The 16,984-nt window shown below is 42.8% G+C and overlaps 1 protein-coding gene across 2 annotated transcripts; it reads right to left on the bottom strand.

Annotated features, from left to right (window-relative positions):
- Nucleotides 1-382: 382 nt before the first annotated feature.
- On the bottom strand, nt 383-14,766 carry LOC145439044 (piwi-like protein 1). 2 transcript variants are annotated; one of them, XM_080316507.1, is made up of 22 exons: nt 14,713-14,766; nt 12,173-12,294; nt 12,010-12,108; nt 11,290-11,527; nt 10,493-10,625; nt 10,303-10,427; nt 9,452-9,620; nt 7,320-7,441; nt 6,824-6,932; nt 6,619-6,756; nt 6,211-6,314; nt 6,037-6,145; nt 5,168-5,320; nt 4,404-4,526; nt 4,256-4,342; nt 3,554-3,667; nt 3,386-3,489; nt 3,225-3,295; nt 2,196-2,352; nt 1,736-1,861; nt 757-904; nt 383-695 (listed from the first exon to the last, which is right to left on the bottom strand). In XM_080316507.1, exons 2-22 carry the CDS (start codon nt 12,240-12,242, stop codon nt 579-581), a joined length of 2,616 nt encoding a protein of 871 aa, XP_080172633.1. In that variant the 5' UTR covers nt 12,243-12,294; nt 14,713-14,766; the 3' UTR covers nt 383-578. The 2 variants fall into 2 exon arrangements, with proteins under 2 accessions (XP_080172633.1, XP_080172632.1); XM_080316506.1 differs by having other exon boundaries at nt 12,010-12,111; nt 14,713-14,765.
- Between the last annotated feature and the right edge of the window lie 2,218 nt (nt 14,767-16,984).

The raw sequence follows: 16,984 nt of genomic DNA, 5'->3' as shown, positions 1-16,984 counted from the left end.
AGTATCAACTGTAACGATTCCAGAAAATGTTTCGAGCACTAAAATTAAAAAGCGACTAGCATATATGGCAATATTTCGTTGCGAGCAATGTTCCCTCTAAGCTGCGCACGTGCGCACTGCTGACACGGTCCCTGCTCACAGAAAATCCGAAGTGATGACATTTTTTTAGTCGTCACGCACTGTTGTCTAGGGGTCCGCGCAGTAAGCTGGTGAGTGCGCAGAATCGTCAAAAATTAGAAGGAACATTGGTTGCGAGGTGGCACAAGTTACGTATTCCCACTTCACAAGTCATCCATACTGTTGCAACGTCATGAGCTGCAGTCGTATTGTACACCGCTTCGACAGCCCCAGCCCACACACCAGTAACAATCCAAAACTCGTGCATGGGAACAAAACCAGTTTCCATTGATCAGCAGTGCAAGAAAACAAGCAGAAACAACAACCACAAGCAAACCCGGCTTACTCCACAAAACGTACCACACAAATCGCGGCTCTCTGTCGCCATAATAATAGCCAGCTAGAAAAACGAACTGTAAACGAAGGCACACCATAATCAATCAACGGCAACCGCCAGAAAGCTACAAGAAATAGAGTTTGTCGGCCAGTCCAGGCGCGGGCGGTCTGTGGATGCTCTGTCCGACGAGGAAAGCCAGCTTGTGCGCGTAAAGGCAAGGCGCCGGCACTCGGACAGTTCCCTAAACAGGAAAGCGAAGTATGTCGAGTGAAAAATCTCTCGATGCCTACGTATGATCTTACCGGCCAGTTGTAATAGGAGTGGCACAACTTGTACACAAGACGCTGCATGTGGTTTGGCTGCAGTCCAGACTGGTCGTAGATCACGTTGTAGTGCGTGGGAGATACGGTGCCCTCACGCACGCTCTGGCTCACGACAAAGAAGTCATACCTGCCGAGGAAAAAAAAATCAGGCAAATGCTAATAGCAGAAAATACAAGGAGTCTGGCCAATGCGGTAATTGCCTATAGTGGTAGTCATATAGAGGGACTGTTCACGAGGGTATACACTCTACAGTGACAATTTTGTTGGTTGTGACTCGATAACAAAAGCTTTCTTGGGTGCAATGCTTGCCGCAAAATATTCAAGTAATTGAAAATGGGCCTACCAGGCTAAATTTTCACCAAATTGAAATTTTTCTAGGACATTCTGTTTTCGATCAATTTGTTGTAAATTTGGAACAAATTTCAGCCAAGACGTGATTTGGGCCTTGGATACGACTCTGAAATCTAACAGAATTCTAATTTTCAAACAGTAAAACCGCTTTTTAGCAGATGCAGAGAAAATTATCAAGAGAAAGTTGGTCACGCATAGCACCAGATCTTACAGTGGTGGTAACTCTTTCTATACACAGAACGAGGGCCAGATATCCAATATATCCCCAGGCCGCGCCAGATGTTGTCCTGTTTGGTACGAATTGAAGGCGAACTGACATATACGTTCCAGTTTTTGTTCACTCCAAAATCAACCGCATACATCCGCGGAACGACGTTACAAGCCGATAAGATTGCGGAGCACGGGCCAAGGAACAGCACACAGTTGTGAAACTACAAGTCGACAGTTTAACCCTTTCAAGACTATGCGCAGTCAGCGCCCGCCATTGCCGTAGTGCAGAGATGGTGCGCTTGACGTCCAACACAAGCTACAACAAATTGCACTACCGCACGAGCGACAGATCAGACTCATCCTAGATCTCCCCAAGCACTAACGCCCAAACACTTACGACTCTGGTCGGGTGACGACGTCGTCCACGATGGTGCCCGGCGGCGGGTTTGACAGTTGCCGGCCCCCCGACCGGAACAGCCTCGTGTTGATGCGCTTCTTCACCACTATGTAGGAGAGCGAAGGCCTGGTATAGAGAAAAATATCAGATGAACTCGACCACGACTATCACTAGTAACGAAGAGTAATAGGCCGACTGAGATACACTAGACAAATTTACACTACTTCTCATATTATGATAATAGCAAATGCTTCAGTGTCAAGTAGGCAAAACCTACTGAGTATTTCTAAAAGCAAAAGTACTTCGTTACCAATCATCTCTGCTAATTTATAACATATATATATAACAAAATAAACTTGCCGTATTCATACACATTAGCCGAAACGAATCATTGCGGACAAGTACTATTGAGTCGACCATTCGACGAGACCCAGAGTTTCTCCAACAAAACCAATCTCACTTGTATTCCGGATTGCCTGGCATCTCGAAACACTGCATGATCTGCGGAAGCTCGTGCTCGCGCACCATGGCGAGTTGGCCGTCTCCAACGCCGTCGCGGAACACAAATATCTTCTTGGGTAGTTCCCCGTTCTCTTGGTGATATTTTTTCAGCGCTCCTGAATTGAAAGCGGCACCGTTCAAAACTGTACCGAGCCAGTCACTTGGTCACAAGACGCCATGGGGAAATTTTCAAACAGGTGACTATTCCTATCCGACTATAGTTTGTAGGAAAGCAAGACCTGCAAGTGACATGTACTAAAATGGTTACCTGATATCCGAAACGAAACAACACTCTATAATCCCCAACTACCGTAAATCCCAATCCTAATCCTGGCCCAAGCCCACATTTGCCCAGGTGCCGCATGCTCACATGTTCATGAACCGTCCAAAACAGCGTTTCTCAACCTATTCATGCTCCCAGACAGGTGAACTTTAAAAAATCAAAATTAATCTCAATGCGATTACGAAAAAGGTATGCAACTCAAAAGCAAATACTGGAAACCTTCAATTTAATGACAAATTTGCTACTGCCTTCATGATATTACCAGTGTTATAAGTGGTTCTATTCTAAAGTGCAATTAGAAAGCATCAACTTCATTTCAATTTAGTTATTTTTCAGAACTGCTACTTTGCTTTTTGAGGACCTCTAATGTGCTACCAAATTCCGCTAAATTGTACCGTCAAAATTCAACTAAATTTGTTCAGAGTCTCCTTAGCGTTCAACATATAACAAAGTAGTTGTACGCTACTTTGAAGAGTTTCGTGCTACACTTTCAACATACGCTATGTCCATTGTCCAAAGTAGACTATAAACTTTATACCAGACACCAGGCAGTGAAATGATTTCAAATTTTCAAATAATTTAAAATTGATGTTTCGTTTCTCTAATTTATGGTCATGTACTTTGAAATTGAGATATATAAGAATAATGTGTCTACAGGACCGACAGGAAACTTGACACTACAACACATTGCAAAAATACTCGTACCAGACATGCAGCGCTTCAGGCCATCGATGAGTTCCGTGCCAGTCTGCTGGAAAGTAGTGCTCGAATACCATCTAGAACAGATGTGTTTTAGAATATTTAAAAAGGGGCAGTGCTAAAAAAACAGTGTGCGACAAGCGCCATAATTTGACCAGAACGCTGACCTGGTGAAGCCTTTGTTGAAGCTAGCGATAAATCCTCCAACGCTCTGTCCTTTCTGCGCGGAATCGTGGTACGTGTCGATTCCGATGATCATCGTGTTTTTGAGCTGAGACAGAAGAGTCATTCATGACAGACGTAATGAAATCTCACAAAAATCAAATTCCTCTCACAGGGATGTGAACAGCCCACGCTTCACCGCCAAGCTTGCAGTTGATCTGAATAGCAATTTTTGTGGCGACGCTCATAACACGTTGCGGCTTTGAAAGCGTTTTAGCCAAGACGACCTGCAAAATATTTTCCAATCATATAGATTCGTCACCAGGTTGTGGTTTCTGCCAAGCTACACAGTTTTGTATAGCGTTTCGATTTGCCGAATGTTATTAGATGCAGCACGCCTACCGCAGGGGTGAGCAACTCACAAAAAGTTGCGCTCCACGCAGCATGGTGTAAATTTTTAAGACTGTACTCATCTTATAGATCTTATACGTCTGAGTTAAGCTCAACCGAGCTAAGTGAAGAAACAAAAACTCTTAAATCTAAAACATAGGCTACATCCATTCGCATACAAGCTCAAACAGGGAGCCTAGGGGTGGGGAAGTCGCAGCTGCAAGTTTTAAGATAACACATTTTGATCTGATACTAAAAATTAGAACCTTTACTGATATAGCCCAGATATATTCAGCCGTTGTGGCGCACTGTCAAAACGTCAGATCATTTCATTCAACAGCTCTCCAGCCATTGCCATGTATGTACATGAAATTAACAATAAAAGCTGCATTAGACACCTGTAGGTTATGGACATGGCTGTCACAATTTACAGGCAAAATTCGTCAATGACTCCCGATCAACGCGAGAACCAATCGGTATCTCACCTGTGTCGGAATCGGCAACTCCACGCAGCAAAGCTTTTTGATGCCGTCGTAACGATCCTTGCGGTTGCTAGGCAGCAGGCACATGATCTTAAGGAAAAAAACGGCGATCAGGATCGAAATGTCCGCAGCATTACCTTTGATGCCTCACCAGTTGGCAATTAGGCGACTTCTTGGCGATTTCCTGGATGGCCCTGCGGAACTCGTCAAAACGGTCGTTGCGCAGGCTGATGAGCTGCGGCCTGCTTACGTTGAACGCCAGACTTCGCGACACCTTGCGCAAGAAAACACAACGTTCAACATCAACGAGACGCCATAAACAGGACTTTGACAACTGGACAATCCTAGTTGTCTACTTATATTGAAATACCGGCAATCCAATTTGAATCTAATTTCTGAATTTCCTGAGAATGCTATAGGGCAGTGGTTCCCTTCCCAACGTGGGAGATATCGCCCCCCCAGGGGGCAATTTGGCGGTTCAGGGGGGCAAAAATGACGAAGGGGGCGACAATGGACAAAGGGGGCGACGACGCGTCAAAACGGCTGACCTTTTTTTTAGTCAACCCACCGAAATTTAGTGACAAAAGTGCGTCAAATTAGACATCGAGCCGAAAATGTGACCTTTTTTTTTCAGTCAACCCGCCGGTGATTACAGTTTGTATGCCCAATTTTCGGCACACAAAATTTGGGGGCGATGACCGGTGTTGACCTTGAAAAGGGGGCGATGGTTCGAAAAAGGTCGGGAACCACTGCTATAGGGGAAACTGTACAGTGCGGATCGGTGTAAAAACATTTGTCATTTTCAAGCATATCGAAATCACCCGGATTTCAATTCAATTTCCGGCATTGCAAAATGGGTAATTCTAATTTTAACATAATCGGAGAAGTACTGTGTCTCTAGTCGTAAACGCTCACCTGGCACATCTTCTGAATGAGCATGTTGGCGGTGCCCTCGTCCTTCTCGTGACAGATCAGGTGCCAGGACCGCAGCTCGATGCATCGCAGCAGCTTGCAGTTGCGCAGCTCGTTGTCCCAGGACGCAAACTGTCCGGCGCTCACTTTTCTTTGCTGGGACATCGAAGAGAAGTTGAAAATGGCGGGCCGATTTGATCTCGAGATCGAAAAGGAACCGGTGACGTCCTTTTCGCTCTCTTATCGCGCTCAAACGATCATTTCACCGGATGTCTCGTTCAGAAAATTTGGCTAACCTCCAGACGAGTTAAATACCCAATCAGGTCGAAGAACAAATACAAGATCAAAATCGGGCACTGTTATGTCGAGCTGTTAGTAAAACCAGTAGGCCGAGTGGCGGGTTATACCGACAGACCATCTGGGTCGTTTTTCACATCCCACTATCTTTTCATTACATCATCACTGTCAAATGAACAGAGTAGGTTATCCTATTTTTTACATTTCAAGAAAATCAAATTTTTGTTAAATTATCATTTTCTTTCGACCAGTGATGAAGTACTGCTACTTTTCAAAACACTCAAGTAGGTCTCAGAGTACTTGTATCACATGCCACAGTGGATATGACTTTAGACTACTTCCACTTCTCAACAGTATTCATTTCTCTCTCAAGGCAAAAGTAGGCCCAGGATCCTTAATTTTTCATCACTTGGTAATTGCTACTTTTACTCGTACTCGAGTACGAGTATAAACTTACATTACTCACACTTCTACTCGAGTACCAACAATAGCTACTTTCAGCACCTCTGGCAATGTGCCTCGGATTGTACATCGTGCATGTATTGAGCGAAGTATCCACCCAAACTACAGCTTACCTCGCCAAACAAGATCTGTTCCGGCGGCAGAGCGCGGCCCTCCAGAGAAATCAACTCCTTGTCGAATCGCAAACCCCACTGGCTCATCAGCTCCACGGCTTCCTTGTTGCTGAGCAGTGGAAAAGAAACATCAGCTCGCCACCCTACTACTCACTCGGACAGAAATTGACCGACCTGCAAATGCGTCGCATGAAGTTGGTCAGCGCCTGCACCCGTTTCTCTGGACCCTGCTTCGTGTGCTCCGCCAGAGCTTTCATAGTGTGAAAGTCAGAGCGTTGCTGAAAATTTCAACATGTCATTAAGAAGATCACGTACCCAAGCGCTACATGTCTGAAACGCCTTACAAAAGCAGAAGAGGATTGACTAGAGAGCCATGGAGATAGATTCTCAATAGAGCATGTCATTGAACTTGTGAGTGTCTATACCAGCGGTTCTCAACAAGGTTTGCCATGTAACAAAATTTAACATCAGAATCCTGATCAACACAAAGTTGCGATATAATGAAAAGACTTGCTACAGCCTACAAAAACAGCAACAAAAGAACATACAAGGCACGGACCCACACTGTAAAACGCAACTCACATCATCAGACAGGCCAGTGACAGTGCACAGCTCCGGCACGAGATGAATCACCTCCAGCCCGCCCTGTCTAATGTCCTTCTTTTTCGGCCGCGACATCAACAAGGGCTGGTTCGGGTCCCGGATTGCGACATTGTATTGCTGAACAGAACGGACCAAGGAATAGGTTGACCCAACCAACAAACAAAAAACGGGCAAGATCCATTACCGTCTTGTAGTACTCAGCGTATGAAATCTCAGTGTCGCCCTTCTTAAATTTCATGGACACGTTCATATCCCACTCAATTCCATCCACACGGTACGTCTTGTTATTGTACCTGAAACGAGCAGAGAATCAAACCCACCTCTCCACGATCACTCGTCACAAACACTACTGACCACTGTGACCACAGTAACAACATATAAACTCAGTGTCGTGCTCAGGATTAAAACTAGGGAAAAAAATCCTAAAGCGCATGATCGCCAATCAGATAATCCTCATTTCATCAGGATTAATGGGTGGCCAGCAATAATCCCCGGCACTAATGCTTAATCCCCTGGAAACAAGTTATCGACAGAGCGTCATGTCAGGGATTAATATTTTAGTCTTTATCCCTAATGCTCCTATCCGCAATTGGAGGGAAACAGACTAAGCATAAGGACACGCCACGTCAAGCCCGATATCGCGAAAGGATCAATAACAACGACAGCCTTCCAGAGCCTACCTCGTGAGCACAATTTGCCCGAGCAGAAACTTTTCGCATTTGCTGTGAAAGGAGTCGCCGCCGCCTCCTCTGTCCCTCAGCAGCTTCTGCATCAACGACAGTACGTTCTCTTCTCTCATGAGCTGTCGAGCAAGACATGAAATTAAGACTCTACACTGGACGAGCGTGCTCACAATTATTGCTAACCCCAAAATTACACTAGTCTAGTTTAATGCTTAGAAATCTGCAAAGTAGTAAGTAGCAAACAGATTCTTGTCACTTTGACAGGGTCATGTTGGCGATATCTAGTCGAGGACTCTCCACACTTTTTGTTTCTACTTGGAAGTAGTTTTGGCATGCCTCGAAAAATCGATAGCATTGCTTGCTTCCATATCGAGTATTAACAGTGACAAATCCGACATTTGAACACACGACACTTCATAGGAGGTGACTTATAACCAGAGGTGGTCAGTAACAAAGCGCTTCTACTTTTTGGAAGTACTCAAGTAGTTTTCCTCTACTTCTGTTACTTAAATAGATCTGATTTTCCCTACTTATACTTCGTAATATTCTGTGATCTAATTACTTACTTTCTGACATTTTCAGTTTGTCAAGTAGAAGTAGTTTAGTCGCCCAACATGAAAGATAGCATGAAGAATTTCAGCGCGGTTTTCACAGAGTACCAACATTTAATGTTCATAAAAGTTGAGTAAGAGCCCAGAAATTTTGTTGCGCTTTGCGCACAGTAGTTATGGAGTGACAAACATGGTTTCACGAAAGTATCAGTGAATATAATTTATAATTTCAAATATTTCATCACAGTAAATATGTCCCACCATAACGTTTGAAACTACCGTTTCGCAATCTAGCAATATTCGGGTTCATTTTAATATGAATATCCTATTCAATTGTATATTGAAGTTCTGTACCTCAAAGAAGCTGTTCAATCTAGCAATTACATATCATATCGTAATTAAGCAGCCCATGACCCGTCTTGCTAATCCGGAAAATCCGGGTTCTTTTGACGTTACACCTGTTTTAGCAGATCACCCTTGAAGTTTTGTGGACAAACGACATGAAATATATTGTCTGCTTTTTAGAAGTGGTATTTGTATTTCACTTTCAATTCCGAGTATCATACTTTGAGTTCTGATAATTTTGAGTTTTTGTCTGTAGAACATACATGTTGAGACATGAAAGAAAGTGTAATAATACCTCCATTCTTCGAAAATAGAGCTACATCAAATATAAATTTTACGATCCACAGTATTTGTGATTAACGTATACTAATCGCTCAAAGTGTTGAAACCGCATCTGATACAGCTTCTCCGTAATGCTTTTCGCCTGAACATGGGGCCTTATAATATGGGGTAGGGCGCCATGCCATGATAGTCTCTAAAACGGGGTCTTCTAGCGAACAAAGCGTTAGTATCGCATTTTCGTATCAATACTATAATTTGCATCCCATGATGCGAAAGAATGGGATGCGAAAATTGATACCTTCCGGGATGCATCAATACGAATCAAGCTCTCTGTACTATCCGTTTTCAAAACTACTTACTTACTATACGATCGTTTTCACAAAGTCAGTCAATTCTACTTCTACTTCAAGTAGCTTCAAGTTGCTTATGAAAGAAGTACTTCTACTCGTACTTGAGATTTTTGAATCAATACTTCTACTTCTACTCAAGTAGCTTTCTTGGCTACTTTGACCACCTCTGCTTATAACCAGAGGTGGTCAGTAACAAAGTACTTCTACCTTCCAAATACTTCAAGTAGATTTTGCCTGCTCGCAATACTTCTTATGTCGTTGATTTCAGATTTCTACTTTTACTTTACTTCTACAGTTTCCGGTTCAAGGCCAAAATGGCCCTAGAATACTCACTTTTCTACTTACTTGCAAATCACTACTTCTACAGCATTACTTCTATTCCTACTTGAGTACCGACGGTGACTACTGTACTTTGACCACCTCTGCTTATACCTAACCCTAACCCTGAAAATAACGTGTATACACATCCGAGCCAAACCCTAACCATAAACTTACTGAACTTACTCCAGTGTCACAACCATAATTGTTGCATGCTCTTGTGTCCACGGCGTTAATTACAATAACGAGTGGTCGGTGAAACCGACAGCACCACCGACCTTACCTTGTGAGAGACTTCGGCGCACATCATCACGTTGTTTTCGTACCGCAAAATGCTAGTCATGAATCCGGGCCACAACTCAAACTTTGCGTCTCTGCAAGCCACCGTAAACTTGGCCGCGCTATCGTAGTGGTGACGTCCAACCTGCACCATGCCCAGCTTCTTCATGACACTGAAAATGTACACAGCATAACAATCAAGATGAACGAAGCTATTTTCAATGCAACAAAGGCGGGAACTATCAATCCCAAATCCCATGTTCATGGACAACATGGGAAACCAGTGAAGTACTTGCACTAGCCTCAAGCGAGGTAAGCAGATTCAGCTCACTACCAGTTATACGTATAACCAGCAGGGATTTGGAAAATAATATTCGACAAGTCATGCCGGAATAGGGTCGGATTGGGACTCGTGACCCTTTCAAAACTGGATTTCAACTCTTGGAAAGAAATTCTTAATTATTATCAAATCTAGCAAGATATTTCAAATTCTAGTAGTTGCAGAAATCTGAATCGAATTTCATTTTGAATACATTTGAAATTTTTGAATTGGCTTGAATCCCTTCATAAACAGGTCGCAGAACAGCAAATAGAATCAACTGCACAATGCATGTGACAAAATTAAATGTCTACCAGTGTGTCCTTAAAACAGTAAGATACACTCGAATCAATCATGCAAATCAGCAGCATACATCACAAAGGTAAAGACGTCGTGAGCTTGCTGCCACACATCCATTTGGGCATCATTTGGTCGCGATAAACAACAAAAACAGAGATGGACAAGCAAAGCACCAACGTTTTTGCGATTTAGAATTAACACAGAAATTTTCACGGTCCTAGATCTCCAGTGCTCACCTCCTGAATATAATGTTGTACAGCTGAATGCACAACGGCGAGTTTGGCGGCAGCTCGCTGGTTTGCGCGATAGTAAGTTGGATCGTTGCCTTGTCCGACAATCGCTGCGAGTGAACCACGTTAACCTGGAGAGAGACGAGGTTTGCATAAGAGACACGAAAAATTCCGACAGCGTATAAAACACAAGCACCTCTTTCGGCAGCTTCTTCAGCGTGTACAGCGTTGAACCGTCAAACATGTAGGTCTTGCCTATAATGTCGATGTGGTCCCTGAGCATGCCCCTGCGAGCTCCCCTATGGTCCACCTCAGGCTCATAATCAACCCTGAAATAACATCATTTTAGCGGGACATGAGCAATGAGCATGTGATTCTTCAGGATGTGGTTCAAAGCTAGGGTTAGATTGGAGAAAAGCTTTGGTTAATTTCGACGTCAGGGTTGAAGTTATGTTAGCAAAGTCGCAAGCTCAAGTGTCGCATGGTCAACTGTCGTTTTTTGTTGTGTGACATGGTCAAATGCAAACCAACCCAATTAGCTATCAACACCCGATCATCCGTTGTGCTCCCGAAGCATATCTTACAAATGAAAATCTCAAGAAACCCAGTCGACAATGCCAGACATCAGAATCTACCGGTTCATTGATCAAAATCAGACTAGCTTAATGAAGAGGTTGCCATGTTTTAAAATAACCGGGCGAGCCCTGTGACTAGCCAGGCCAGTCAGTCATTCACTTATTCATAGTCTTATCTATTCAAACACACAAGATTGTGATATAATGAAGATTGGAGGGTGTCGTCAGTCTTTTAACCAGATGCCTATTTGGACTCGAACATGTAAATGAGACGAATGCACACTGAATAAAATAGGGTGACTCAGGGCCTGCAACAAGCAACAAAACAGCTGCATTAGGTGCAAAGAAACACCGTTTCTATGAAAAACACTTTCAATGTCCGATCATTATGTGAAACCCTGAATCCCAGCCTAATCACCTGTATTGATAGAGTCTCCAAGACTGGGGTGCACCCAGTTTGAAGTAATTGGTCAGGATACCAATTTTGTTCCCTTCGTATCCTTTCTTATCTTTTATGTGCTCAGGGCGGGTATGAGGGTCGAAAATCGAGGGGTCCATGTTCCTCCTCGAGCCCAGCATCATCACTTGTGACCTCGCGCTCACCGTCATGCGTCCTATGCCTCGCGCGACTTCAGACGCCGCATCGCCTCTCGGTCCTGAAAATTATGCGATTTTACGTTTCTCAAGACAGGGCATCGACACCGCTGTTCCTCAGATCAACTGTGTAGTTGTGGCGAGGGTCACATACTTCTACCAGTTAATCGGAGGTGGCTTTACTTTCAAAATTGAGAGAGGTAGCTCCGCAAATAACAAAACAATGCCCGACATCGGTTTACTGATCAAAAACATATTATAGAACTTAATTCTTCTGATCATTTCCCATGAACAGTGCTTCGAACTCATCCTTAAACTAACTTCTACTTTTCAAAATTGAAATTGTAAAAGCAAGTAGCGTTACTAAAAATCGTTCAAGTTGAAGTGGGATTAGTCTGAAATGATGACCCGTCAAGCAGTGGAAGTAGGTGAAAGACACCAGAGTACTGCAAGGGTAGTAATTCATCACTGCCCAGCTATAAAAGTAAAACCACAAATGTCATGCAACACTGTAGCCTGTGCCAAATGGTCCACCAGCACTCACCGGGATTAGAATGAAGCGAGCCTCTTTGCAGTCCCCTGCCCGATCCAACCATAGCGCCCGGTTCCGGTTCTCTCCTGCCCGCTGCCACTGGATTTTGCGCTGCTATTTTCATTTAACATATAGGAATATCGATCACGGATCTTGCTAACCAGAACTCACTCACCCATGCCTTCAGGCATCAGAGGTTGACCCCGTCCGCGGGATCGCCCGCGAGCTCTTCCCTTGTCAGCCATCTCACCCTCCCTCTCGGCTTCAAGCAATTATCCTACAATTCTATCACTATCTCTGTAAAGGCATTAGCGATCAACGTAATTGGCTTGGAATGAAATCATGATTTAGAAATAATTAAAAACGTCAAATATCACCAACTAGTAACGTTGACAGCATTACCACGATACGGCAAATGGGATGAAATTAAAACGACTATAGACACAGGACTTTTCTTCGTAAGCAGGTAGCAATGATGACCTGTTGAAATTGTGGCATGTTCATTAATCAAGTACAGAAATAACCAGAGAAAGCACAGAACTGATACAGTAACACAGCCAATTACGTTTTCAAGATTACAAGCCAATTACGTTTTCAAGATTACAAGTCAATTAAAAGATTGGGTTCAACTCTGAAAGACATTTTATTTACGATATTATTATCTGTTCAATGTCTCTCCAGCTCTTCAACACCACCGAAATGGCCGACTTCGTACTATATAAAAGAAACGAATCCTGCACTAGAATGTTGTTCCACTGGAGATTCAATGGAAGCAACCAGTTCCAACTGGGTTGTAGCGAATTGTGCTGAGCAGGCTATAGCAATATGCTGTCTTGCAGCGCTGGGAGGCCTGCATCTTCCGAAAGGACTGTGATCTGATGGATTACCAACAAATTAGGATTTCGGTACAAGCCAACTTCCGCTTGATCAGAATGTTTAGGAGATGATTAGATGAGGAAGTTGAAGGATATCAGGTGGGCACAGTGATTTTGATTCTCCATTCTCCTTGAGTGGCGAGCACCTTGTCAAGGTGTACTCCAGTTTCACGAACATGACTTTGGTCTGACCTGTACAAGGCTCGACCCATGACCAACAAATTACAAAGTTGGACACTTGACCAGTGCGCTGCTGCAACATGCAGTTTCATTCAAGCCAACAATTTCGAAGTGATGAAAGAGTATTACAGAAATGTTGCTCTAACAATGATGTCACTTGCAGGCCAGATCGGAATCCCAGTATGTCAAGGGCAATACATCAGTGTGCCCAAGACTTGCCCAGTGTCACATCTGTGTGTAGTGAGCAAAATATTTTGTGTCCACGAGACCAATTCCACACTCATTTGTAAGAAGTTGTAAACTTGGCAGTTACAGGAATTCGTCATATCTCAAACTTGCCAGTTGGCGCCCGATCCTGTGCTAAGCGACTGAAAAGTACAGATATTTGAAGTGAACTAAAACATTTCTACAAACCTGAGTGAATTAATTTCTTTCCAATCATGGATGCAAGTCAGAGCAAGAATCTACAGCTCCATGTGTCCGATGTACAAAACAATAAGACTCGGTTAGGCAAATTTCAGGTATCAAGTCGAGATCACATACTAAATGAAACAAAGGTCGATAGTCAACTATATGAATGTGTGACTAGCACCCTAGCTTTGTATTTCATGTGCACTGCAGTAGAATAAGTTTGTTCCAGTGTATCGTACGCCCACACAATAGCCTAAGTGTAGGGCTCAAAATGCTTTTCGAGCTTAATGTGTGTTGAGTAATTTTCGGTTAAGATCATAATCTTGAAAGGTAGAGGGTCATCTTCGCCTGCAGTCGAGGTGCTTTGGCAGCGGAGATTTGAAGAGACATCGGTGCACATGGAGTCAGCATCACCAACATGAATTTGACAGAGTCTGGGTTTTAGGCAGCTGGCAGGTTCCAAGAACCCAGCAAACGATTCATTACTGCTCACTTTGCATATTTCCAAACCAAATAACACAATTCATACCGTATCCAATATCAATTAGATACACTGATTTTAGATGCGTTCAGTATATTTCGACTTCTTTCGCATTGTACCGGCTGTTTCACTTCAATGTTGAATCAGACGTTTCACAGGGTCACAGTCGGAAGGTAAATAAAACATAACTTATGTATTGAATGATATGGAATGTGCCACAACAGGCTGTTCGTATATCCTTGAAACAAGTGGAAAGTGCAGCAGCCCGGCGCCCACCGACAGAGCAGTCCATTGCAGCATTGGTGACTTTCTATTCAATTACTCAGTTGATAGGTCAGAGTTCTAGTAATAGTTAGTGCAATAGCATTCCTAAGGGTCGCGTTTTGGCAGCTTAGTATCGGAGATTCTTTGTAACATACCGGTACGTGGTAGATACGGTACTCAATTTCAATGTTAAATACGGCTACACTGGTAATCATCAGAGAACCCAGGGTATGAATTCTGCACCTTAGACCAATCCGGCATGAAAGGCCATAGAAATTGCGGAATCAATTTGAAGTCTTATTCACTTTTCTTTCTTTGGACTGAGAACATGCACATACGAGAGGTTATGAGACGCGCACCACGTGTGAGACCAATATGGAATCCGTCGCTGAATAACCACCAACAGCAGTTCCGCGAAACGCATTCATTATGCGTGTTAACATTTTTCATGGCCTAAAACTATAGCCATGCCAAATACAAGAAAATTCGATGCGAAACACCTACCTCAACAACAGGAAATTTCACGAAACAGTCCGCGACACGACGATAAACAAACGTCACGGAAAAGAAAACCCACGTGCAGATTGCTACCTCTGACCCCACCTGGCATAATTAGAAAAAAGGCTGGATCATGTTCTTATTTCTTATGTAATTTGACACGTTTTATATTTGGATTAATGATATGCCAGAAGTGCACTGATTAAATAAATATTTAAATATGATATGTCGATCCAATGGCATAGATCTAGTGCCTCGCAACTATTTATTGATATGGCTCACAGATATTCAGTTATCATCGTCCTGAACGTTGATCTCACACCATGCTAAGTCTACATCAGAAACTGTGCCAATATGATTTTCAGAAGTAAGAAGACCGTTAGTTATTTGTTAACGTACAAGAAATTACTGCTGTTCGGTTTTGCGACGATTTAAAATTATGCGTCATCAGTCAGTGATAGTTTTCGTTTATGACGTCATAATCCACTGAATTTTATTTTCGGTGTATTTTTGAAATATATACAGTAGAGGCCGATTTGCTAATAGACTACCTGTATTCATATCTACGTTGACGAAAATTCATTAAATCCCCCCCAAAATGGCCATACAATGCTTTTTCACGAGAGCAATTCAATCCAGAACTTTCGGTAGTTTTCGGTCGTCACGTGATGTCATCTCGGCATAGGCTCGTAGCATGATAGATTTGTGGTTTTACTTCGGTTCATTTATTGAGGTGTCGTATATATTACCTTTCTAATAAACTATAAATGTTTAATAATAATATCTGAGATACTCGATAATTTTGTTTGCGACTTTACTTCTTGATGAATAATGATTGAGCACTAAGGTAGCAACATTACATTACATAGAGTTATCATATCTTGGAATCGGGAAAGGAGGACGCTTTTTCAAAATTTTCAGACTTAGAGTTGTGGAGTAAAATTAAGGAAAAATTTTACGTCGTAGTTGGTCGACTAAAAACAAGGTAAACTTTCCGGTTCAACTCCGGAAATACAGTTTTTCACGTCATCCGTTGGTTGCCTGAGAAAAAAAAAGGTCTTAACTTAGGTTCGGGTTCTAACCAGTGTTGGGATGACTCGAGTCATGACTTGACTCGAGTCAGACTCGAGTCACCTTTTTCGTATGACTTGACTTGACTCGAGTCACTTTGCTAAAATGACTTGACTTGACTTGACTCGGCGTATCAGAAATGTGGATTGACTCGTGACTCGGAGCAAAATTCATGAGTCAATTTCAAGTCATCAAGTCATCGGTGTTGATAAAAATCGCTGCATCTTGCATATCATCGGATTGTTCGCAAAACGCTGGTGTAACCCGTGAGAGCGACCAATCCTTCAATGATCGTGAGTTTTACTGAGCCTCCGTTGTTCTCTCGCAAATAAATTGACCGCAAACGAAGTGAACGAAGCTTACAGCCTACGTTGTCGTAAACGAGTACAGTAAAGTAATTTAATAGCAAAATGTCTATTTCTGTTGTCTTACCTCAACCAAACCTCTTGTTTTATTGAAATTGAATTCGAATACAGTTTATATAGTCCTCAGCCATTGGCGCCGGCTCGAATTGTATCATATCAATTTGTAAATGGGTGATGTATAGCATCTTATCAATTCCTTTCTCTATTCTCTATTTCTGCTGGTAACTGTAAACGGGGCTATGCAATTAGCAGTTTTACGTATATGTGAGCAATACAATGCCTTCTTGCGTGCATATTTAACTCTACATTCGTTCATCTGTTCAAAATCAATGACCATGCAATCCGTATTTCAGACAGCTCGCAAAATGTAATGACGTAATCATGCCTCATACTTCGAAAAGGCAACTTGACTTGAATTGTGACTTGACTCGTGACTTGACTTGACTTGACTCGACTTGACTCGAGTCACCTCCAAAAATCGAGTGACTTGACTTGACTCGAGTCACCTTCGAAAATCGATTGACTTGACTTGACTCGAGTCAAAATGTGCAATGACTCGAAATGACTCGTGACTCGAAGGTAGTGACTTGATCCCAACACTGGTTCTAACCATGAATTCGCGTCGTACGGTAACCCTACATTACGTGCAAACTGTTTAAAAAACACCACAAGGTGAGTAAACACAGTCTTTCGTGACATCCGCACTGAAACTGCCCTGTCGTTTTGCCGAAGAGACGGGTAATCGTTTGGCTTTTGGATCTGCTAGTCAAGTGCTTTTTTTCAACCTTTGCGAGCATCATCCATATATTTATTTCAAATAAAATTCATCCGCACAAACCAAC

The sequence above is a fragment of the Botryllus schlosseri genome, chromosome 5, assembly GCF_051294905.1.
Source record: "Botryllus schlosseri isolate E-star chromosome 5, Bs_hap1, whole genome shotgun sequence".
NCBI classification, from domain to species: domain Eukaryota; kingdom Metazoa; phylum Chordata; class Ascidiacea; order Stolidobranchia; family Styelidae; genus Botryllus; species Botryllus schlosseri.
Note: the sequence above shows the minus strand (reverse complement) of the source record. Positions and strands in the feature narration are given on the sequence as shown.

Bases quoted from the DNA above. Each gene is read 5' to 3' on its own strand.
- LOC145439044 (XM_080316506.1), bottom strand. From the start codon at position 12,242: ATGGCTGACAAGGGAAGAGCTCGCGGGCGATCCCGCGGACGGGGTCAA. The intron at 9,621-10,302 runs GTGAGCACTGGA...GTACATTTTCAG, and splicing joins TACAACATTATATTCAGGAG to TGTCATGAAGAAGCTGGGCA. The intron at 4,343-4,403 runs GTGAGGCATCAA...TTTTTCCTTAAG, and splicing joins AGTCGCCTAATTGCCAACTG to ATCATGTGCCTGCTGCCTAG.